Below are 24,261 nucleotides of genomic sequence, written 5' to 3'. Positions count from 1 at the left end.
TGGGGGCCTGAACAAGATGAAGCTTACACAAAACTAAAAGTGAAATTAATGTCAGCCCCAGGACGGGGACCACCTGACGCTGGTAAAGACTTCCACATTTATTGTAATAATGAGGGAGGATTTTACTCAGCAGTGGTGTCCCACACCCATGGAGATAGACAGCGGCCAATGGGATACTATTCTAGTGCAGAAGGCCCGGTGGTGGACGGTTTACCCCGATGTATAGCAGTCTTGGACTGTGCTGCATGGGCTGTCAGGGTCAGTGAGCCCAAAGTAATGACAGGAAATATTGTCTTACATACCAAACATACACTGGTGGAGATGTCAAATGTGGGAAAACTACATTCCATTTCCAACATGAGAAGGGCAAAGTGGGAAGCTGTCCTCTTGGCACCTACCGAATCTATAACCATTTTGCGGGACACCAGAAATAGCATGGCAGAAGGTTTGCTAGGAGACGGTGAGCCACATAACTGTGGGAAAGTTGACGCCGTAGGTAGAATAAAAGGCGTGCCCCTGGAGGCACCAGACAAGATCCCGTTTGTGGATGGTCCCCGGAAATATATCCACGGGTCACCACAAACGCGATGGGCAGTCGTTAACTCTGACTTATGAGTAGCCCGGGCAGGGAGGATTGAATGAGGTTTATCAGCCCAGGTGGCAGAGCTAGTTGCCCTGACCCAGGCCTTCTTGGAGGCAAAGGGGAAAAGGGTCATTATTGACACTGACAGTAGAAAAGCATTTGGAATTGTGCATGATTATCTGACTGTTGGGGAAGACGGGATTTTGTTACTACAGGAGGCACCCCAATCAAACATGAACAAATAATAGAAACTTACTGGAAGCCAGCAAGCTCCCATCGGAAGCTGCAGTGCTGAAGGTCAAGGCCCACCAACGGGAACCTGACAACCAAAATCCCGAGTGGCACATTTTTAAAGGGAACCAGGCTGCTGATAAAGCATCAAAATTGCAGTGCTTAGCACTGCAGCCTCACAGCGCCGGGGACCCGGGTTCAATTCCAGCCTCGGGTAACTGTCTGTGTGGAGTTTGCACATTCTCCCCATGTCTGCGTGGGTTTCCTCCGGGTGCTCCGGTTTCCTCCAACGATGTGCAGGCTAAGTGGATCGGCCATGCCAAATTTCCCGTAGTGTTCAGGGGTGTGTGGGATGTAGGGGGATGGGTCTGGGTGGGATGCTCCAAGTGATGGTGTGGGCTTGTTGGGCCGAAGGGCCTGTTTCCACACTGTAGAGAATCTAATCAGCCCAGTTGGCCTTGGAAAAGGAGGATATCCAGCCCTTACCAGCCATATTTGCTGAGGACAGCCCTACCATTAGTATTGCCCAACTGCATGCAGATACCCCTGAAGAAGAACGAGCTGTATGGAAGTCACTGGGGGCCATGCTCGATGAGAAGGCCGCCTGGAGATTGAATGCAAGGTTTTGGCCCCTGCGTGCATCCAGCAGTTGCACCACGGCATATCCCATGTGGGGCAAGACACCATGATCCCCAGTATTGGAAAAGAATGGTGGTGGAAAGGCATGGGCAGGGAGAGAGCTGGATACTGTCAACATTGTGTGACATGTGCCCAGCACAACCCGGGCAGGCCTGTCAAGATCAGGATGCGACACCAGCCGTGCCCGAAGGGGGCCCTGGGAACATATACAGATAGATTTTACTGGACCACTTCCCCGATCCCATGGAAAAACGTTTTGCCTGGTAATCGTTGACCAGCTTACCAGATGGATAGAGGCGTATCTGACCCACAATTGTTCGGCTGACACAGTAGCTCAAATTTTGGCTGAAGAGGTAATCCCCAGGTGTGGAGTACCGCTGCAAATTGACTCTGATCAGGGAACCCATTTTACTGGAAGGGTGATAAAAACCATTTGCCAACTGATGGGCATTAAACAGAAATTCCACATGCCCTACTACCCCCAAAGTTCGGGCATGGTGGAGCGCATGAATAGAACCCTTAAAACCTGCCTGGTGAAAGCTGTGCAAGACTCTGGTAAAAGATGGACAGAAGTCCGACCTGCGATACTAATGAACCTCAGGGCTACCACAAGCTGCACATGCGGACTAACCCCATAAGTATTGATGACTGGCAGAGCAATGCAACTGCCCCATGTCTATCATAACGGGGGGGTTCCAATGTCGGCCCACTCCGGGATAGAATGCAATGCTACGTGTTGGAGCTGAGCACCCAGGTGAAATCCTTGCTCCAAGCCATATGGGACAGACAGGAAGTCCAAGATGACCAAAGGCACTTGGATGTTTGTCCCGAGGTCCCACCGGCAGGTCACAAGGTTATGGTAAAGACCTTACCCGGTAAACCTGGGTTTGCCCCGAAATGGAATGGCCCCTATGAAATTATCATCAGTGGAGATACTTGTGCCTGCATAAATATACAGGGGATGGGTGTCTGGAAACATTGGTCCCAACTTAAAGAATGTGTGAACGTCACTTAAGATCTTTCCTGATATACTTGCTTCACAGAGCGACCCTTTACTAGACCTCCCAGCAAATTGATTGGGACTGTAGAAGCTGCGCGCAGGTAGTATAGCCTTTGGGACATTATTAACTTAGAGATACAAGACTTTGTGTCGCTTGACAATGATTAATCTGCCATCCCCTGTCACGCACTTTGCCACAGTGCTCTGTCTCTGTGCGTTTACACCAGTTTTGGGTCTGGAGGGTAACTTGTTTTACAAGACCCACGTTCGTCTCCACGGTAATCGGGCCATGTGCTACCCACTTGCCCAGTCAGTCGCGGTGTTGTTCGTAGCCACCCCTGGGTGACCCCCTTTAACCTTTATACAGCAGACACCTCAGACGCACCCTGTGTGGGCCAAACCAGTACATACCAACGAGGTGTACAAGGGAGATGTGTCGATCTGATAAACTTAAATAGGATGCACTCCCCCAGTTGTACAGGAACTCAGGGAAAGAACGGGATAACATGTTCAAACCCGCTAAGTTACCCACTTTGCTTCTCAGGACACAGATGGGGGTGCGCATATGCCCTAGTCCCGAAGGGCACCTCCTGTGTGAAGACACAGTGCTCCCGCCAGCATTGCCAAGTGAACAAAGGCCTGTTTACATGCACTTGTGATGAGCGAAAATGTTTAAATAGAACTGCAGGCAGACAGTTTATTTGTGGACAGTGCAGTGGGACACATGTTAGTTCAGCCACCTGGACATATCCAACTGACACCTATCAACTGATGGGGGCAGGTGAAAACTCTAGCCAGCCAAGGAGCTGGTGTTACAAACAATTCATGCAGGAACGTTCCCAAAACTAAATCCAGAATTATGTTTTCTCTCTTTGGCTTGTAATGTATTATTTTTTTTAAAAATTAGCACTCAGTACATTTTACCCTCAATGCCCCTTATATTATTTGAAACCCAGTTGATTTGTGATAGTTAAAATCTCCTACTGTTTTTGCCCTTTCATTCCGACAGGCAAAAATCTGTCTAAATATGTGTTCTTCTATCCCCCTCTCACTACTTGGGTGGGTCTTTAGTATACTCTCAATCATGTGACTGACTTTTTTATTCCTCAACTCAATCCATAAAGCCTCGTTTGTTAACACATTGAGTATACTATCCCTTCTCACAACTGTAATTGATTCTCTAACTAACGTTGTTACCCCTCCCCGTTTTTTGTCACCCACTCTATCCTGCCCGAAAACTCAATATCCAGAGATACTGAGCTGCCAATTCTGCCCCTCCTTTACCTGGTTTCCATTATAGCAATGACATTGTGTTACCATGTGTCACACATTCACCTGATGTATCCTCTTATTCCTGTTCTCACTGAGAGCTCTCCATGTTAATGTACCGCCAAGCTTCCTACATTCAGCTTTCAGGCCCTCATTCCTGTGTTTACTTATTCATTGCAGATTAATCTGTGTGTACTACAATCACAAGCTGTTCACCCTCCCACTCCAGAATATCCTGCAGTCGCTCTGTGACATCCCTCGCCCTGGCACCAGGGAGGCAACATACCATCCTGGCTTCACATCTACAGCCACAGAAGTGCCTGTCTGTACCCATTACCATTGAACACCCCCTATCATTACAGCTCTGCCGCTCGGTTTCCTCCCCTTCCATGAGCTTGGTTGTTGCTGCTTTTCCCTGAGAGGCCACTCCCGCCCCCAACAACAATATCCAAAGTGGTTTGTCTGTCTGAGAGGGGAATGGCCACAGCGGATTCCTGAACTTCCTTCCTGGGCCTTTGACTTTGTTACCCATTCCCTTTCTGCCCACCTGGAGTGTACCCATCTCTCGAAATCTGCTGCCCCCTGACACTCTCACATCACTATCCCTCCACAGTAAATCCACCCACTGCTCCAGCTGTGAAAAACTGTAAGCCAGTAGCACTGAGCTTTATTTGAAGATTAGACACACTATTTTAAACATGCAAGAACATTGGCATTTTGATGTGTATTTATTGATGCATTGAAACTACAACATTAGATTGGTTACAATTTCATTCCAAGGAGATTGCAATATCTGAGTGTTTCCAATCATGGTACAATTCCAGCAGAAAGAGACAGTATACATCCAGCAATAATCCCCAGGCAGGACAGTCACAATCCTGAACAGAGTTCACTTCTCCTAAAGTGACTTTATCAGTCTGACTGTTCCTCAGGCATTTAGTTCTTCCATTGGCTCTGGGTGTGTCAGTTAGAAGGTGTGAACTCCCTGCCTTTGCTGGTGCACTTTGTGATTATGAGAGAGAAATAATCCCTCTGTGAAGTTAAAGATTGCCCCAGTGACATAGCCAAGGAAGGATGGAACAAAGGAAGAGTGGGTGAGGAAGTAGGTGGGTCCTTATTAGTTCGGACCAGTTTGAGTGAGTTTTCGGGTTTTAATCAGACTTCACTCAGACTGCACCTCACTGAAGTTTACACCAAGTCCTTATGGTACAGTGGTAGGGTCCCTTCCTTTAAGCCAGGAGGCCTGGATTCAAGTAATAACATCTCTGAACAGGTTGCTTACACCAAGCTGCATCCTGTATCTATAAGTCACATTCTCTGCCTCCCTATCTCCATCTCTGTCTGTGATGAGAAAGACAGAGATTCTTTACATTTGAGTTTGAAACTCAGCCAGATACTGAGGAAGATGAAAAGATAAACAGTGTGAGTACAAAAACCCCAAATCCAAATATACAGAACACCTTCATCAAACCCTCTTTATTCTACATTAAACTCTATTGTCGATTCCTGCACGGATTCGGATAAAAAGATTATAATGTAACGTTGTAGGGCTATTAAAACCATTTGGTGGGAATGTCTGTCATTTCCTTCTCATGCTTTAGTCCATTGTTCCCAAAACTGGTTCCCTGGCAAAAAATTTTAAGTTGTGCAGTCTTTATTATCCTGAATATTCACCTTTCCTCTTGCAGAGTACGATATTGTGGACCAGTCAATGATGCTCCCCCCAAGACTGTTACAACTTTCACTCACAGCCTTAATCTCAGTTGCTGTTAAAACATGGTCCCACAGATTAACATCAGTTATCTCCCCAGCAAAACTCTGCTTGATGTCAAACCCTCCCCCAACGCTGTCCTGCTCCTGTCCCAGGATAAAGGTGCCTCCACCCCTCACCATTTTCCCCCTTCTACCAACTTTCCGAGCACTTCTCTGTCCATTCACCCAGAATGTTACCTCCCCGTGTTCAGACTCCCAGCTCACACAGATGTGCCTCATCAACGCATTCATTGCTGGAAGGGAAAATGGAATTACAGTATCGCGGAGATACAGGTCAAGTCTTGTATCACTCCACTTCCAGAGCAGCAGTTCATTGGCGTTTTGTGAAGTCGCATAGGAGAACAACCCATAGCTGTGGGAGTCTTCAGATGCTGCCCTCAAACACAGAGTAAAGGCAAATAAATTGGGACAACTCATTGGGTTCAGTTGGACATAACTGTTCATGGTTTTGTTTGGAAATGTCAGCGACTTCCTTGCTAGACCTGTAACACAAGATTACACCTTGTTCAGTGACTTTGAAATAGTAACAGTCAGCAGAAACATCCTGAAGACGATCAGTTTGTCATTCTGAATGAAAGAATGAAAAGCTTGCGTTTAGAGAGCACCCTTTTAGGGCTTCAGCGCTCTCCAGCCAAACAAATAATGGTGGACATGACTGTAATTGAAGTCGTGAGATTTGTGTCGAATCCACAGACTGGCCTGGAATAGTGACAGATCATTGGTTTTAACGTTTTTAGCTGCTGGATAATTAATGACCAGGAGAATGTGGCCACTTCCTTCCTCATCCCTGTGAATGGTTGACATCTGCAGAGAAATGATGCTCCATCTACTCAGATCACTTTCAGTCACATTTGTAATGAATGACGGTTGCACAGCTTGGAGATGAGGGTGAGCCTGGGGCCCTTTGGGGAATGGACCCCACGATTTTAGGCTTAGTGCTGGCCCTTTCCCAGGTATTGGTCAGTGCATGTTGCTGCCATGTCCACTGATTATTAAGGGAGTGAATGTGGAAAGTGGTGGAGGGAGTGGATGCTTGTGGATGTGGTGCCAATCAAGAAGCTGCTTTGTCCTGGATACTGTTGAGCTGTTGGAGTTGCACCCATCCAGCTCAGTGGGGAGTATCACAGAGCCTGCAGGTTCGTTACTTTCTGCAGGGTTCACAACCTCAGGCCCACTCTTGTAGACAATATTGCCATCAATATTTCCCAAACTGTTTCCCTTTTGACTCTTATCACCCAGATGCCAACAAGAGCAAACAGTAACAAAACTGTAACTTGTCATGCAAAATTATCAAAATCTGCATAATGTAGATCAACATATAAGACAGGAATATGTAAAAACAAAACCAACATTTCTGGTACAATAACCACCTGCTCTGCAGATAATCGGAGACTTGGACACTTGACCCCACATGGGTCAGGAGATCATCCACTTCTCGATGCAAACCTTGATGGAATTTTTCCCAAGTACGTTGGAAATTCTACCTGGGATCCTTTGCAAACATTTGTGACCCTGAGCTAGTCTAACATCTCAGTCCAGTGTCATTTTTATATTCATTCACAGGATTCAGTTGCTGCTGGTTAGACCCTGTCCGAATTGTTCAGAGTCAACCACATTGCTGTGGGTCTGGAGTCACACGTGGGGCCAGACCAGGTAAAGATGGCAATTTCCTTCCTGAAAGGACACTCGTGAACAAACTGGGGTTTTCCCAACAAGTGATAATGGTTTCATAACTACCCTTGGATTTAGTTTCAGATTTTTTGACATGGAATTTAAACCCATGCTCTGCTGTGGTGGGATTCGAACCTTGACGTCCCGAACATGTGCTGAGTCTCGTAAATAACTGTCCAGCAATACTACCACTAGCCTGCTCTAAATTCCTCGAACAGATACCTAGAAAAATGTTACACATATAAATCCCTATCCAACTCCTGGGTAACCAAACAAGTAACCCCCAAACGGTAACCTACCAGTTCACCACAAACTCCCACCGACCACCACCAGACTCCCCACCCCAAACCCCAATTCTTGATGGTTTGTGATAAGCCCTAACTATGCCCCCAACATAGCTGCTCCCGATGCAAGCAAACTGCCTCTAGATGTGCTGCCATCCGCTGACTAGCTCCTGACTTGACCACACTGCCAACAGCTATCAACCCACTCACCAACACGATTGCTCACCCCATTCACAAACGTATTTCAGTACAAATTCAATCCAGACAAATGTGAGGTGAAACACTTGGGCGGGACAAACAAAACAAGGGAATACATGAACAGTAGGACCTCGGGAAGAATGGAGAATCGGAGGGACCTTGGTGTGCATGAACACCAGCCTGTCAGGGCAAATGAACAAACTTGTGAACACGGCATGTGCGATATCAGCCTTTATTAGCCGAGGGATTGAGTTTAAGAGGTGAGGAGGAGGTTATGCTGGAACTGTATAAAACATTGGTTCGGCCATAGCCAGAGTATTGTGCGCAGTTCTAGAACTCACATTATAGGAGGGATGTGATAACACTGGGGTGGGTGCAGAGGAAATTTACCAGGATGTGGCCTGGGCAGGAAGTTTTTAGTTAAGAAGAGAGATTGTTCAGACTGTCTTCCTTGGAGCAGAGGAGATTGTGTGGGGCATGATTGAAATGTGTGTAATTACTGGGGCCAAAGAGAAGGTAGTGAGGAAAAGACCTTTCCCCTTGGGCATAGATTGAGGTAAGGGGCAGTAGATGTAATGAAAATGTGGAGACAACCTTTTTTCCACCCTGAGGGTGGTGGGAATTTGGAACTCTCTGTCTGTAAGAGTTGTAGAGGCAGAAACCCTTATCATATCTATGGAGTATTTTGATGTGCACTTGTGATTCCAAGCTTTACACGGGTATGGGCTCAGTGCTGGAAAATGGGATTCAAATAGTTTGGTGGTGGTTATAGACTGATTATTCTTCTGTGTTTTAAATCTGATCCTGTAAATTCCTGTATGGAATCTAGTGCTGGGTAAAGGGCGAGAGTATCCCTGACAGTGCTGCAATGGAGTCCTTCAAGGACACTCCTCATTCCCAAAGGACCAGAAGTTGGAAGACCTGGCTCAAACAATGGAGATGGATCAATATCCAAGTGGAGCTGTAATCTGGAAGCTCTCTCTCTCCAGAACAAACTAACCTCTCCTCTCCCACCCCCCACTGGAAAAGCTTCCTTCCTGTCCCCAACACAACCTTGGGTGCAGGCTGTAAATAGATCCCTCGAGCAATTGATGATTGAAAAATATCTTCCCCACCCCCCAGTGAGGTTAAAGAGACTGTCCTGTAGTGAGATGGCGTATCTTTACACCACTTTGAGCAACTGTGATACATTTGCAAGTTTCCTGTGCTCTGATCCCAGTCCCGTGTCGAAGGAGGATGGAGGTTTATGGCCAATGTCAGCAGTTACTTCCCTCAGGATATCTCCAAGCCAGACTCGGGGTTCACCAACCTTCAGGCTGCACTGCTGTTTATCCATTGTCATCTCACGCTGTATCCTCAGGACCTCATTTCCCTTCAGTTTGGGAAACCACCTTCTTGGTGAACACAATTGGAAAGTACTTCAAATGAGTCAGAACCATGAAGATAGTGAACTGGGGAAAGGGAAGGTCACAGTTCACGGAAAATAGAGGTTGTCAGGAAATCTGGACCCAGCCAGCAGTCCCCGTGACCAACAACCTGTTAGAAAGCTGTAGTGATTGTAATGAGGTGAGCCAGGAGTTTCCTGATTTGGTCCAGGTTAACAGCCTCACTGGGGAGCCCTGGCTGATAAACAGCAGTGTCAGACATTCTCATTCAGAGCTAGCTCTGTGGAGTAATTTCAACAACTTTGCTGGCTTTAAAATGCTTTGGAATCATCTATGGCTCTGAACGGCACTACACAAATGCAAGATGCCCTCTTTCAACAACCCTTTCAATGAGAAAATAGAAATGAACCGTGGGATCTTGCTGCCCTCTGAGGGGCTCAGTACCATTGTTTAAAATTATATTCTGACTGCTGTGTGCAGCCTGTAACCTGTGTATTACCGTCCTATTACAGACATACCTGCACCTTCAGAGATTGGCATGTAAACGCACACCACAAACACTAAGATAAAGCAGATCTTCATCTTGTATCTGATCTGTTAAAAAATGAAAAATCAGTGAGTGATTTCATTTCATTAAACATTATTGTAGGCACTTCTAAAAGAAAAACTGCTGCCCAGATTGAGATATCTCACCAATAGCGCAGCCCTCCACCCAATACTCACTACAACCCTGCAGTGGATTGCTCTGGTCCTCGGATGAATACAGTAACCTGAGTTCACAGTTTGCTCCAATTTATACTCTGCTGAGCTCAGTGACAGCCTCTTGCAATGAAGGAAATAAGGAGGCAGTGCTAACAATGCTGTCAATCCAAACCCTCTGACAGCCTTACACTGATTGCGAAATAACTGGGATGTCCATTCTGCCCATCTGTTTAAAAGGAGGATCAATTTCAGTCTTGCCACCTCATGGTTCCTGTAATGAGTTGTGGTATGTCCCCTTCGCCACTCCATCTGCTGCCTGTATTGATGTCTTTTTCCCAATCTCATTGAAACATTTCTCTCTGACTAATTTGAATCTGGCTTTGGACCAACATAATTCTCATAGTCTGGAACTGCAGAGGGGGCTGGGACAGGAATTAGAGAGCTGGTGTGTGCCAAGAACATCAGAGTTTTAAAGTGAACACTTGATTGACTTTTAGCCTGTGAGGTTCAACATCAGATTAATGAGAAGAACAATGATAACTCTGCACTAAAATGGGCTCAGATTCAAGAACAGCTTCTTCTCTGCTGTTAGCAGACTTTCAAATGTTAATGGTGTTGATGATCTTTCACTGTACCTTCTCATCAGCTGTAACATTGTGTCCTGCACTGTTCTGTTTCCCTGATGCATTTGTATAGCACAATCAGCCTGTAAAGCACATAAGATAACATATCTGTATGGGTCCAAGCAATACTTGCCCCTTCATAGGATATGTGGATCAGTCCCTCTTCCACACCTACACTTGCACTATTCTCCACCACTTCCTAAGCTACGTTGATGACAGTATGGGCGCTGCCTCATACCCCCATAAGGAGTTTGAACAGCTCATTGACTTTACTAACGCCTTTCACCCCAACCTCAAGTTCACCTGAACAATCTCCAATACTTCCTGGACCTCTCTGTCTCCATCTTTGGTGACCACTGTCTCTGTGACTACCTTGTCCGCTCCACATTCCCCACCCACACAACCACCTCCCGGCACCTTGCCCTGCACCTGCCGGAAGTGTTAAACCTGCCCCTACACCTCCCCTCTCACACCCATCCAAGGCCCAAAACAAGCAATTCATATTTGACGGGGGTCACCTGTACATCTGCCAACTGGGTTGACAGTATCCGCTGCTCCCGATGTGGCCTCCTGTACATCAGTGAGACCAAGCACAGACTTGGAGACAGTTGCGTGGAACATCTGTGCTCTGTAGACAACAAATGACAACACTTTCCAGTCACGAAAAATCTAAGTCCTCCTCCCACTTCCTGGGGTCATGTCCATCCTGGGCTTCCCCCAGTGCAACAATGCTGCCACCCACATACAGGAGGAGCAGTATCTCATCTTCCGCCTCGGGGGCCTACAGCCCAATGGCCTGAATTTGGATTTTACTAGTTTCAAAATCTCCCCATCCGGCCTCATCCCATGTCCAACCCTCCTTCTCATCCCCAGCTCCTTGACCTGACACAACCTGTCCATCTTCTCTCCCACCTCTGCACCCAGGCCATCCCACTGACCAATCTCCACCACGCCCTATCTGCATCCACCTGTCACCATCCCACCTACCTTCCCCAGCCCTACCCCTCCTCACTCGATTTATTTCCCAGCTCCCTTCCCCCTCCCCAGTTCTGAAGATGGATCCCAACCCAAAATGTCAACTTTCCTGCTCCCATGATGCTGCCTGGCCTGATGTGTTCCTCCAGCCCCACACTGTGTCATCTCTGTCTCCAGCATCTGCAGTTCTTCCTATGTCTAAGACAACACGCTTCACTGTACCTCGGTACATGTGACAGTTATAAATCAAATCAAATCAATTCAAAGGGTATTATCATGGCTCAGTGGTTAGCACCGCTGTCTCACAGCCTCATGGATCTGGGTTTGATTTCTCCCTTGAGAGACTGTGTGGAGTTTGCACATTCTTCCTGCGTCTGTGTGTGTTTCGTCTATGTGCTTCAGTTTTCTCCCACAGTCCAAAGACGTGCAGACTATTCGTGGGAGATGCAGGGTTCGGGTACGGGTAGGGTCTAGCCGGGATTCTGTTCGGAGTGTTGGCTTGGATTCAATGGGCCAAATGGCCTGTGCCCACACTGTAGGGATACTATGATTCCCAAACTTACTTTTATTTAGTACAAAATCCTTCACTTTCATTTGGAATGTGTGGACGTTTGGAAGCCAGTGTGTTCACAGCACATTCCTGCTGACAGCAATGTGCCAATGACCAGATCCTTCATCCAGTGATGTTGATTGAGCGATAAATATTGGACTGACTAACATCCTGGGAATGGGTCGCTCAGCAATACAGTGTACAATACAAAATGTTCTTCATACAGGCCATTGTCTATTTCAGATTCTTTCCAGCCCAGAGCACTTTCCAGTGGGAGGTACTCCTCAGTACGAGATTAGATTCTGATGTAGGAGTTTTGAATATATCAGGCTTTGATGGGTAAACAAAGGCTGAACTTTGTGAGAATGAAAAGCATCTGCTTTGACCATTCCCACAAAGGAAAACATGAATTAATATCACGCATACTTCACTCAAGACCAGAAAACTTGCTTTCCTCGGAATTTCCCTAAATACCTGGATAGGCAAATAAGGCCCTGAGAGGTGGCAGGTGGCTAAATATATTGATTCAACTTCCATGTGGATTTGACCTTTAGCTTAAAATAACCTAACAATGTTGAAAATGTTTTATTGTTCGAATTTTTGTGTAGAATTTATTATTCTAGAATAATTCTAATGCACCAGGGGTATTTTAGTGACAGACTCACCCTGGAGGAGAGTATTGGGGAAGTCATATCAGAATCCCAAAGAGGGTTTTTGTACAAATGCTGGGTGAAAGCAGCTAACTCTGCACCGAGCAGGGCTTAAACCCAGAGTTCCCCACACAAGTGAGGTCACAGAACTGAACAGTCCTTTCGAAGAGTACTGTCCAGTAATGGGACAATTTCTGATATGGGATTTTCATTGGTGATGTTGTGTTAATGTCACTGGCCCTGTTTTTCAGAGACCCAGGCTAACTTTCCAGAAACAGGAAATCAAATCCAATGTGTTCGATGGGGGAATTTAAATTTAATTCATTGATAAAACTGGATTCAATCTCATTCCCTGTAAAGGTGGCCATGAAAGTATTAAACTCTCTGAGCCACTAATGTCATTTGGGAAATCAAGCCTGTGTCCTTAGCGGATCTGGCCTGCATGTGATAGACTGTGGTGACTCTAACTTACTTTCCCAAATAGCCTAAAATGACTCAGTTTTACCAGAACCAGACAGAAAAATGGATAAAGGAATAAAAAGGAATGGATAATCTGGCATTGACCTAGTTACTGCAAATAACAATGGTAATGCTTGCCCAGTCAGCTCCATTTAGGCTCGGTGATAATGGGAACTGCAGATGCTGGAGAATCCAAGATAATAAAATGTGAGGTTGGATGAACACAGCAGACCCAGCAGCATCTCAGGAGCACAAAAGCTGACGTTTCGGGCCTAGACCCTTCATCAGAGAGGGGGATGGGGTGAGGGTTCTGGAATAAATAGGGAGAGAGGGGGAGGCGGACCGAAGATGGAGAGAAAAGAAGATAGGTGGAGAGGAGAGTATAGGTGGGGAGGTAGGGAGGTGATAGGTCAGTCCAGGGAAGACGGACCGGTCAAGGAGGTGGGATGAGGTTAGTAGGTAGGAGATGGAGGTGCGGCTTGGGGTGGGAGGAAGGGATGGGTGAGAGGAAGAACAGGTTAGGGAGGCAGAGACAGGTTGGACTGGTTTTGGGATTCAGTGGGTGGAGGGGAAGAGCTGGGCTGGTTGTGTGGTGCAGTGGGGGGAGGGGACGAACTGGGCTGGTTTTGGGATGCGGTGAGGGTTGGGAGATTTTGAAGCTGGTGAAGTCCATATTGATACCATTGGGCTGCAGGGTTCCCAAGCGGAATATGAGTTGCTGTTCCTGCAACCTTCAGGTGGCATCGTTGTGGCACTGCAGGAGGCCCATGATGGACATGTCATCTAAAGAATGGGAGGGGGAGTGGAAATGGTTCGCGACTGGGGGGTGCAGTTGTTTATTGCGAACCGAGCGGAGGTGTTCTGCAAAGCGGTCTCCAAGCCTCCGCTTGGTTTCCCCAATGTAGAGGAAGCCACACTGGGTACAGTGGATGCAGTGTACACATTGGCAGATGTGCAGGTGAACCTCTGCTTAATATGGAAAGTCATCTTGGGCCTGCGATGGGGGTGAGGGAGGAGGTGTGGGGGCAAGTGTAGCATTTCCTGCGGTTGCAGGGGAAGGTGCCGGGTGTGGTGGGGTTGGAGGGCAGTGTGGAGCGAACAAGGGAGTCACGGAGAGAGTGGTCTCTCCGGAAAGCACACAAGGGTGGGGATGGAAAAATGTCTTGGGTGGTGGGGTTGGATTGTAGATGGTGGAAGTGTCGGAGGATGATGCGTTGTATTCGGAGGTTGGTGGGGTGGTGTGTGAGAACGAGGGGGATCCTCTTTGGGCGGTTGTTGAGGGGGCAGGGTGTGAGGGATGTGGTGCAGGAAATGCGGGCGACGCGGTCAAAGGCGTTCTCAAAAACTGTGGGGGCAAAGTTGCGGTCCTTGAAGAACTTGGACATCTGGGATGTGCGGGAGTGGAATGCCTCATCGTGGGAGCAGATGCGGCGGAGGAATTGGGAATAGGGGATGGAATTTTTGCAGGAGGGTGGGTGGGAGGAGGTGTATTCTAGGTAGCTGTGGGAGTCGGTGGGCTTGAAATGGACATCAGTTACAAGCTGGTTGCCTGAGATGGAGACTGAGAGGTCCAGGAAGGTGAGGGATGTGCTGGAGATGGCCCAGGTGAACTGAAGGTTGGGGTGGAAGGTGTTGGTGAAGTGGATGAACTGTTCGAGCTCCTCTGGGGAGCAAGAGGCGGCGCCGATATAGTCATCAATGTAACGGAGGAAGAGGTGGGGTTTGGGGCCTGTGTATGTGCGGAAGAGGGACTGTTCCATGTAACCTACAAAGAGGCAGGCATAGCTGGGGCCCATGCGGGTGCCCATGGCCACCCCCTTAGTGTGTAGGAAGTAGGAGGAATCGAAAGAGAAGTGGTTGAGGGTGAGGACGAGTTCGGCTAGGCGGATGAGGGTGTCGGTGGAGGGGGACTGGTCAGGCCTGCGGGACAGGAAGAAGCCGAGGGCCTTGAGGCCATCTGTCTTTATAGGTACTGGACGTCCATGGTGAAAATGAGGTGTTGCGGTCCAGGGAATTGGAAGTCCTGGAGGAGGTGGAGGGCGTGGGTTGTGTCACGGACGTAGGTAGGGAGTTCCTGGACCAAAGGGAGAAAATGAAGTCCAGATAGGTGGAGATGAGTTCGGTGGGGCAGGAACAGGCTGAGACAATGGGTCGACCAGGGCAGGCAGGTTTGTGGATTTTGGGAAGGAGATAGAAACGAGCCGTGCGGGGTTGGGGAACAATGAGGTTGGAGGCTGTGGTTGGGAGGTCCCCTGAGGTGATGAGGTCATGAATGGTGTTGGAGATGATGGTTTGGTGCTCGGGTGTGGTGTCATGATCGAGGGGGTGGTAGGAGTTGGTGTCAGAGAGTTGGCATTTGGCCTCGGCGATGTAGAGGCCAGTGTGCCATACTACCACTGCGCCACCCTTGTCTGTGGGTTTGATGGTGAGGTTGGGGTTGGAGTGGAGGGAGCGGAGGGCTGCCCGTTCTGCAGTGGAGAGGTTGGAGTGGGTGAGAGGGGTGGAGAGGTTGAGGCGGTTAATGTCTCAACGGCAGTTAGAGATGAAGAGGTCGAGGGAAGGTAGGAGGCCTGGGGGTGGTGTCCAGGAGGAGGACTTGTGTTGGAAGTGGGTGCACTCCAACCTCTCCCCTGCAGAACGGGCAGCCCTCCGCTCCAACCCCAACCTCACCATCAAACCCGCAGACAAGGGTGGCGCAGTGGTAGTATGGCGCACTGACCTCTACATCGCCGAGGCCAAACGCCAACTCTCTGACACCACCGCCTACCGCCCCCTCGATCATGACACCACACCCAAGCACCAAACCATCATCTCCAACACCATTCATGACCTCATCACCTCAGGGGACCTCCCACCCACAGCCTCTAGCCTCATTGTTCCCCAACCCCGCACAGCCCTTTTCTATCTCCTTCCCAAAATCCACAAACCTACCTGCCCTGGTCGACCCATTGCCTCAGCCTGTTCCTGCCCCACCGAACTCATCTGCACCTATCTGGACTCCATTTTCTCCCCTTTGGTCCAGGAACTCCCTACCTACGTCCGTGACACCACCGATACCCTCCACCTCCTCCAGGACTTCCAATTCCGTGGACCCCAACACCTCATTTTCACCATGGACGTCCAGTCCCTATAAAAACAGATGGCCTCAAGGCCCTCGGCTTCTTCCTGTCCCGCAGGCCTGACCAGTCCCCCTCCACCGACACCCTCATCCGCCCAGCCGAACTTGTCCTCACCCTGAACCACTTCTCTTTCGATTCCTCCCACTTCCCACAGACTAAGGGGGTGACCATGGGCACCCGCATGGGCCCCAGCTATGCATGCCTCTTTGTAGGTTACGTGGAACAGTCCCTCTTCCGCACCTACACAGGCCCCAAACCCCACCTCTTCCTCCGTTACATTGATGACTATATCAGCGCCGCCTCTTGCTCCCCAGAGGAGCTCGAACAGTTCATCCACTTCACCAACACCTTCCACCCCAACCTTCAGTTCACCTGGGCCATCTCCAGCACATCCCTCACCTTCCTGGACCTCTCAGTGTCCATCTCAGGCAACCAGCTTGTAACTGATGTCCATTTCAAGCCCACCGACTCCCACAGCTACCTAGAATACACCTCCTCCCATCCACCCTCCTGCAAAAATTCCATCCCCTATTCCCAATTCCTCCGCCACCGCTGCATCTGCTCCCATGATGAGGCATTCCACTCCCACACATCCCAGATGTCCAAGTTCTTCAAGCACCGCAACTTTGCTCCCACAGTGGTCGAGAACGCCCTTGACCGCGTCTCCCACATTTCCCGCAACACATCCCTCACACCCTGCCCCCTCCACAACCGCCCAAAGAGGATCCCCCTCGTTCTCACACACCACCCCACCAACCTCCGAATACAACGCATCATCCTCCAACACTTCCGCCATCTACAATCCAACCCCACCACCCAAGACATTTTTCCATCACCACCCTTGTCTGCTTTCCGAGAGACCACTCTCTCCGTGACTCCCTTGTTCGCTCCACACTGCCCTCCAACCCCACCACACCCGGCACCTTCCCCTGCAACCGCAGGAAATGCTACACTTGCCCCCACACCTCCTCCCTCACCCCCATCCCAGGCCCCAAGATGACTTTCCATATTAAGCAGAGGTTCACCTGCACATCTGCCAATGTGGTATACTGCATCCACTGTACCCAGTGTGGCTTCCTCTACATTGGGGAAACCAAGCGGAGGCTTGGGGTCCGCTTTGCAGAACACCTCTTCTCGGTTCGCAATAAACAACTGCACCTCCCAGTCGCAAACCATTTCCACTCCCCCTCCCATTCTTTAGATGACATGTCCATCGTGGGCCTCCTGCAGTGCCACAACGATGCCACCCGAAGTTTGCAGGAACAGCAACTCATATTCCACTTGGGAACCCTGCAGCCCAATGGTATCAATATGGACTTCACCAGCTTCAAAATCTCCCAACCCTCACCGCATCCCAAAACCAGCCCAGTTCGTCCCCTCCCCCCACTGCACCACACAACCAGCCCAGCTCTTCCCCTCCACCCACTGCATTCCCAAAACCAGTCCAACCTGTCTCTGCCTCCCTAACCTGTTCTTCTTCTCACCCATCCCTTCCTCCCACCCCAAGCCGCACCTCCATCTCCTACCTACTAACCTCATCCCACCTCCTTGACCTGTCCGTCTTCCCTGGACTGACCTATCCCCTCCCTACCTCCCCGCCTATACTCTCCTCTCCACCTATCTTCTTTTCTCTCCATCTTTGGTCCGCCTCCCCCTCTCTCCCTATTTATTCCAGAGCTCTCACCCCATCACCTTCCCTGATGAAGGGTCTAGGCCTGAAACGTCAGCTTTTGTGCTCCTGAGATGCTGCTGGGCCTGCTGTGTTCATCCAGCCTCACACTTTATTATCTCCATTTAGGCTCCCCTTGTTATCAATGGGACTGCAGTGAAAAATAGGAGAGTTGTCACAAAGACAAGTGAAGTAACAGTGTGAGAGAATCCCACTCGCTGTATGGCCAAGGCCTCAGAGTGCACCTTCACCAATCTTGGCTACCTCCTGTCCTACTGAGGGTCACATCCAAAAGGGAAGTAGTTGTTTGATGAAATCTTTTGGAACCAGTTGTTTCCGGTTGCCAAGTAGTTACGGCTTCTCTGCTTGGAATGATCAAAGCTCATTGGCTTTTCCCAGGCAAAGGCTATTGTCACATACCTGCTTTGTTATTCTCCGGATTGAACACAATTTATAGACTTGGGAATCAGTGAACACACCTAATGTATTCTGGCCTTGTATCTCAATTTAATTTGTGCAATCCTGAAAAACGAGTGAGAGCTGAAACTCCCCTCTCCCATCAGCTGAGAAACCATGACCTCCTGATGTTGGACACCACTCAGCAGAAGCACTGAGTGTGGAAAGGTGACAGAATGTTATCCAGGCAGCACTCTGGAAGAGGGAGTGCGGAGACTGTGATTCACTAGGCACATTGATGGAGGATCATGGATACGATTAATAGCCAAGGTCTTTTTCGCAGGGGAGGGGATTCCAAAACTAGAGGGATGAATGTTTAAGGTGAGAGGGGAAAGATTTAAAAGGGACCAAAAGGGCAACTATTTCACACAGAGGACAGTGCGTGTATGGAACGAGCTGCTAGAATAGGTTGTGAAGCTGGGTACAATTCCAACATTAAAAAGGCATTTGATGTGTATATGAATACAAAGGCATCAGAGGGATATTGGCTAAATGCTGGCGAATGGCAAGAGATTAATTTAGATTATCTGGTCAGCATGGATGATTTGGACAGAAGGTTTGTTTCTGTGATAGTAGGAACTGCCGATGCTGGAGAAACTGACATAACAAGGTGTAGAGCTGGATGAACACAGCAGGCCAAGCATCATCAGAGGAGCAGGAAAGCTGACAGTTTGGGCCTAGACCCTTCTTAAGAAATGGGGGTGGGGAAGGGGGTTCTGAAATAAATAGGGAGAGAGGGGGAGGCGGATAGAAGATGGATAGAGGAGAAGATAGCTGGAGAGGAGACAGACAGGTCAAAGAGGCGGGGATGGAGCCAGTAAAGGTTAGTGTATGTGGGGATGTAGGGACTGGATAGATTGGTCCAGGGAGGACGAACAAGTCATGGAGGTGGGTTGACGTTAGTGGGTAGGAGATGGGGGTGGGGCTTGAAGTGGGAGGAGTGGATAGGTGGGAGGACAGGTTAGGGAGGCGGGGTCGAGCTGGGCTGGATTCGGTATGCGGTTGGGGGAGGGGAGATTTTGAAGCTGGTGAAGTCCATATTGATACCATTGGGCTGCAGGGTTCCCAAGCGGAATATGAGTCGCTGTTCCTGCAACCTTCGGGTGGCATCGTTTTGGCACTGCAGGAGGCCCAGGATGGACATGTCGCCTAAGGATTGTGAGGGGGAGTTGAAATGCTTCGTGACAGGGAGGTGCAGTTGTTTATTGAGAACCGAGCATAGGTGTTCTGCAAAGCAGTCCCCAAGCCACCGCTTGGTTTCCCTCGTAGAGAAAGCCACATCGTGTACAGCAGATGCAACGTACCACATTGGCAGATGTGCAGTCGAACGTCTGCTGGATGGGAAAAGTCTTCTTGGGGCCTGGGATAGGGGTGAGGGAGGAGGAGTGAGGGCAAGTGTAGCATTTCCTGCGGTTGCAGGGGAAGGTACCGGGTGTGGTGGGGTTGGAGGGCAGTGTGGAACGAACAAGGGAGTCACGGAGAGAGTGGTCTCTCGGAAAGCAGACAAGGGTGGGGATGGAAAAATGTCTTGGGTGGTGGGGTCGGATTGTAGATGGCGGAAGTGTCGGAGGATGGTGCATGAACCCTGCAGCCCAATGGTCTCAATATGGACTTCACAAGCTTCAAAATCTCCTCTCCCTTTGTTGCTTCCCAAAACCAGCCCAGCTTGTCCTCGCCTCCCTAACCTGTTCTTCCTGTCATCCATCCCCTCCTCACATCTCAAGCTGCACCTCCATTTCCTACCGACTCCCCTCCTCCTGCCCCCTTGACTTGTCCGTTCCCCCTGGAATGATCAATCTCCTCCCTACATCCCCACCCACATTCACCTTTATTGATACCATTGGGCTGCAGGGTTCCCAAGCGGAATATGAGTTGCTGTTCCTGCAACCTTTGGATGGCATCGTTGTGGCACTGCAGGAGGCCCAGGATGGACATGTCGCCTAAGGATTGTGCCAACACAGACATTGTATTCCAACAGTGATAATGGGAACTGCAGATGCTGGAGAATCCAGGATAATAAAATGTGAGGCTGGATGAACACAGCAGGCCAAGCAGCATCTCAGGAGCACAAAAGCTGACGTTTCGGGCCTAGACCCTTCATCAGAGAGGGGGATGGGGTGAGGGTTCTGGAATAAATAGGGAGAGAGGGGGAGGCGGACCGAAGATGGAGAGAAAAGAAGATAGGTGGAGAGGAGAGTATAGGTGGGGAGGTAGGGAGGGGATAGGTCAGTCCAGGGAAGACGGACAGGTCAAGGAGGTGGGATGAGGTTAGTAGGTAGGAGATAGAGGTGCGGCTTGGTGTGGGAGGAAGGGATGGGTGAGAAGAAGGACAGGTTAGGGAGGCAGAGACAGGCTGGACTGGTTTTGGGATGCAGTGGGTTGGGGGGAAGAGCTGGTCTGGTCCATCTTCTATCTACTAACCTCATCCCACCTCCTTGACCTGTCCATCTTCCCTGGACTGACCTATCCCCTCCCTACCTCCCCACCTATACTCTCCTCTCCACCTATCTTCTTTTCTCTCCATCTTCGGTCCGCCTCCCCCTCTCTCCCTATTTATTCCAGAACCCTCACCCCACCCCCTCTCTGATGAAGGGTCTAGGCCCGAAACGTCAGCTTTTGTGCTCCTGAGATGCTGCTGGGCCTGCTGTGTTCATCTAGCCTCACATTGTATTCCAACAGTGTATTTATCTACCTGTAATCTCTCAGAGCTTCAATTGCTTATTCAGGATTTGTGTTCAAAGGTGTTCACTTATTTCCAAGATCAGCAAGTCTTTGGACAATATTGACTTCAAAATCAACAGCACGATGGTATCGTAGAAGATTATTATCTCATTCGTATAAAAAGTCCTGAATAATCTCACATTCCTTACCATCCCCCTGTTAAAATTTAACTAATCTTAATTTCTAAATGTCTGCATGCCCCCTGTCCAGTACCAGGAGAACAAACAGTGTCCCATTCTCAGTAGTCCAGTCGTGCACAATCTTCCATCTCCCATATTCCTTCCCCTCCCCTATTTCTGAGGAAGGGTCTAGGCCTAAAACGTCGGCCTTCCTCCTCCTCTGATGCTGCTTGGCCTGCTGTGTTCATCCAGCTCTCCACCTTGTTATCTCAGGAATGTTTCCGTGATGTGTTGCTCTGTGAGTCTATAACTCTGAGCTGCTAAAGACCCTTGGAATGACCTTGATGGTACTTGAGTCAGAAGTGGGAAAGGATGAGAGACTCTGTGACACGATGACATGTCAAAGAGCAGAGTGAAGCCTGAGATTAGAGGACATCTCTCTGGGATCTGACCTGACCCTGGTCTCTCTGAAATAACTCCACAAAGACCAATCTCCCAACACCTAGTCCCCATTTTATCAACATGTGCACAGTACATGAAACTGACTAGATGGGCTCACACCTGGGTCCTTGAGTGAGCAGAACTCCTGGCTGTCCTGTTACTATCCGTTAGCCAGGACTCCCTGATTGGACCAGGTTAATAGTCCCAATCAGGGCACTCGTATTCCACGAGATGCAAATAAACCATTCCAACCATTCCAATCCTACATCCCTCCCCCTCTAAATCCTGGGATATGGCCTGTTCCTTTTCTTGTAGCCTCTCCTGGGGTGTTTTCACACCAGGTCGGGTTCCTCTAACTCAGCCTCAGATACTGGGGGTGTTTACCAGACCATTGCCCACCTCTTGCACCCAGAGCATCTCAGCTGAAATGCATCTTCTTGAGGGAGTAACAGTATTAAGGCTGCGACATCAGCCATGTCCGTCTCATCCTCAGAGGTTTCCTTGTTGCTTGGCAGACTGGGGAAAAGCCATGTGTTCTGACAACCTTTCCTGATACTCTGAGAGTTCGGGTATGTTTGATCCTGCCCCATTTGAGAGGTTACAGCTTTCATGAGTGGCCCATGTGCTTGCTTAGGACCGCCTCACCCACCCAACCTTTGTACGTCATGGGACCTGACCTCACGTTGACTTCATACCTGTTACCCATGTAGGGCCATTCCCACGGTTTTGATGCCAAACTTTGTTCCCTGAAGAGAACTGTCCCTTTTGCTTAAGGGAGGCTTGTGTCTGGCATTGGTGTTCCTGATGCTGGTTCACGCCCCAACCCCCTGCCAGCTCCAGCAAGATCAGGTTCAACCTGGTCCACAATCTTCTTCCCATTGGCAACTCTGTCGCTATCGTTGCATGGTGGTCCTATAATCAAACAGGAACTGCAACACTTTGGTATCAAGTGAAGCTGTAGGCTGTTTCTTTAAGCCAACTACCCTTTCTGCCAGACCATTGGATGCTGGATGCCATGGAGCTGTCTTAACATGCCAAATACTTGAAATCCCTGCTAGTAAACACTGGCATGTTGTCTGTGACCAACATATGCCAGAGTCCGTGTGTTGCAAAAGATGCTCTCAGCTTTTCAGTCGTTGTCCCTGTGTTTGCTGAATGAACTCTATCCAAATTGAACCACTTTGAATGGGTGCCAACTATGACTAAAAACATAGATGCCATCCAAGGCCACACATAGTCAACCTGTAACTGAGTGAGGGGTTTACCCCACTACTCCCATGAATGTGGGGGTGGGAGCAGTGTTGACGGTATTTTTGTGTTGTTGGCACTCTGGCACTCCCACACCAAAGCGGCAATGCCTTCATCCTATCCTGGCTTTCAGATATAACTTCTTGCCATGAGAAAGAGGGTAGCGAGGGAAGGGATAGTTCCACTCAAGGGCAAAGGAAGGAATTTATGGGTGGAACCTGGAGGAAGTAAGTGAGGTCCTTAACAAGGACAGCACAGTGGCTCAGTGGTTAGCACTGCAGCCTCACAGCGCCAGGGATCCAGGTTCAATTCCAGCCTCGGGCGACCGTCTGTGTGGAGTTTGCACATTCTCCCTGTGTCTGCGTGGGTTTCCTCCGGGTGCTCCGGTTTCCTCCCACAGTCCAAAGATGTGCAGTTTAGGTGGATTGGCCATGCTAAATTGTCCATAGTGTTCGAGGGGTGTGTGGGTTATAGGGGGATGGGTCTGGGTGGGATTCTTCAAGGGGCGGTGTGGACTTGTTGGGCCGAAGGGCCTGTTTACACACTGTAGGGAATCTAATCTAATCTAATCAAATACTGTACATCTGTACTCACAAAGGAGGAGGGCATGGTGGATGGTGAGTTTTGGGAGGTGCTGTGTTGATATTCTAAGGCATGCTAATACAAACCAGGAAGAATTGTTAGGCATTTTGAAACGCATTCCAGTCGATAAGTCATCAGGAACTCTTGGGATCTATCCAAGAATCCTGAGGGAGGCAGGTAAGGCAATTTTTGGTGCCTTGTACAAAATCTTTGTATTCTCGTCAGTCACATAAATATGCTGATAGAACTGGAGAAGAGCCAACACTGTTCTTTTGTGAAGAACAGGGGTAATGTGAGAAATTACAGGCCAGTGACCCTTATGTCAGTGGGAGGGAGACTTTAGTAAGTGAATTCTTAGAAAAAGGATGAGATCTTATTTGAAAAAATATGCACATATTAGCAATAGGCATGGTTTTGTACTGGGATGGTCATGCCTCACAAACTGTGTTGTCTACATGGACTTAAGCAAGGCCTTTGACAAGGTTCCTCATGACTGGATGATACAAAAGGTGAAGTTACATGGGATCCATGGTGACCTGGTAAGCATGATAACAGAACTGGTCTAGCCATAGAACACGGAGAGAAATGGTGGAATTGTGTTCTACAGGGATCAGAACTGGGATCCCTGTTGTTTCTAATATACGTAAATGATTTGTAGGAGTGTAAGTAGTCTGTGCAAACAACACAAAGATTGGGAGAACTGAGGAGAGTGAGGAGGATTGCCAGAGGATACAGTTGGATATAAATATGGAGCCTTGGCAGAGAAATGGCAGATGGAGTTTAAACAGAACAAATGTGAGGTGGTTTGTTTTGGGAGATCTATTGCAGGAGGGATGGATCTAGGCATACAGGTCCATAGTTCCCAGAAAGTGGCAACACAAGTGGATAAGCATTTGGCATGCTCAGTTTGGGCA

At 48.9% G+C, this 24,261-nt stretch overlaps 1 protein-coding gene across 2 annotated transcripts; it reads right to left on the bottom strand.

Moving 5' to 3' along the window:
• Window positions 1-4,431: 4,431 nt before the first annotated feature.
• Window positions 4,432-9,820, bottom strand: LOC125465160 (C-reactive protein-like). Of its 2 annotated transcripts, none has more exons than XM_048558367.2 (3): window positions 9,757-9,820; window positions 9,552-9,627; window positions 4,432-5,977 (listed from the first exon to the last, which is right to left on the bottom strand). In XM_048558367.2, exons 2-3 carry the CDS (start codon window positions 9,613-9,615, stop codon window positions 5,361-5,363), a joined length of 681 nt encoding a protein of 226 aa, XP_048414324.1. In that variant the 5' UTR covers window positions 9,616-9,627; window positions 9,757-9,820; the 3' UTR covers window positions 4,432-5,360. The 2 variants fall into 2 exon arrangements, with proteins under 2 accessions (XP_048414324.1, XP_048414323.1); XM_048558366.2 differs by having other exon boundaries at window positions 9,727-9,809.
• Window positions 9,821-24,261: the final 14,441 nt, after the last annotated feature.

Source organism: Stegostoma tigrinum, chromosome 24 (assembly GCF_030684315.1).
Source record: "Stegostoma tigrinum isolate sSteTig4 chromosome 24, sSteTig4.hap1, whole genome shotgun sequence".
Classification (NCBI taxonomy): domain Eukaryota; kingdom Metazoa; phylum Chordata; class Chondrichthyes; order Orectolobiformes; family Stegostomatidae; genus Stegostoma; species Stegostoma tigrinum.
Note: the sequence above shows the minus strand (reverse complement) of the source record. Positions and strands in the feature narration are given on the sequence as shown.

Excerpts from the sequence above, each read along its gene's own strand:
- LOC125465160 (XM_048558367.2), bottom strand. The coding sequence starts at position 9,615 with ATGAAGATCTGCTTTATCTTAGTGTTTGTGGTGTGCGTTTACATGCCA. Across the intron at positions 5,978-9,551 it reads GCCAATCTCTGAAGGTGCAG|GTCTAGCAAGGAAGTCGCTG; the intron begins GTATGTCTGTAA and ends CTTGTGTTACAG.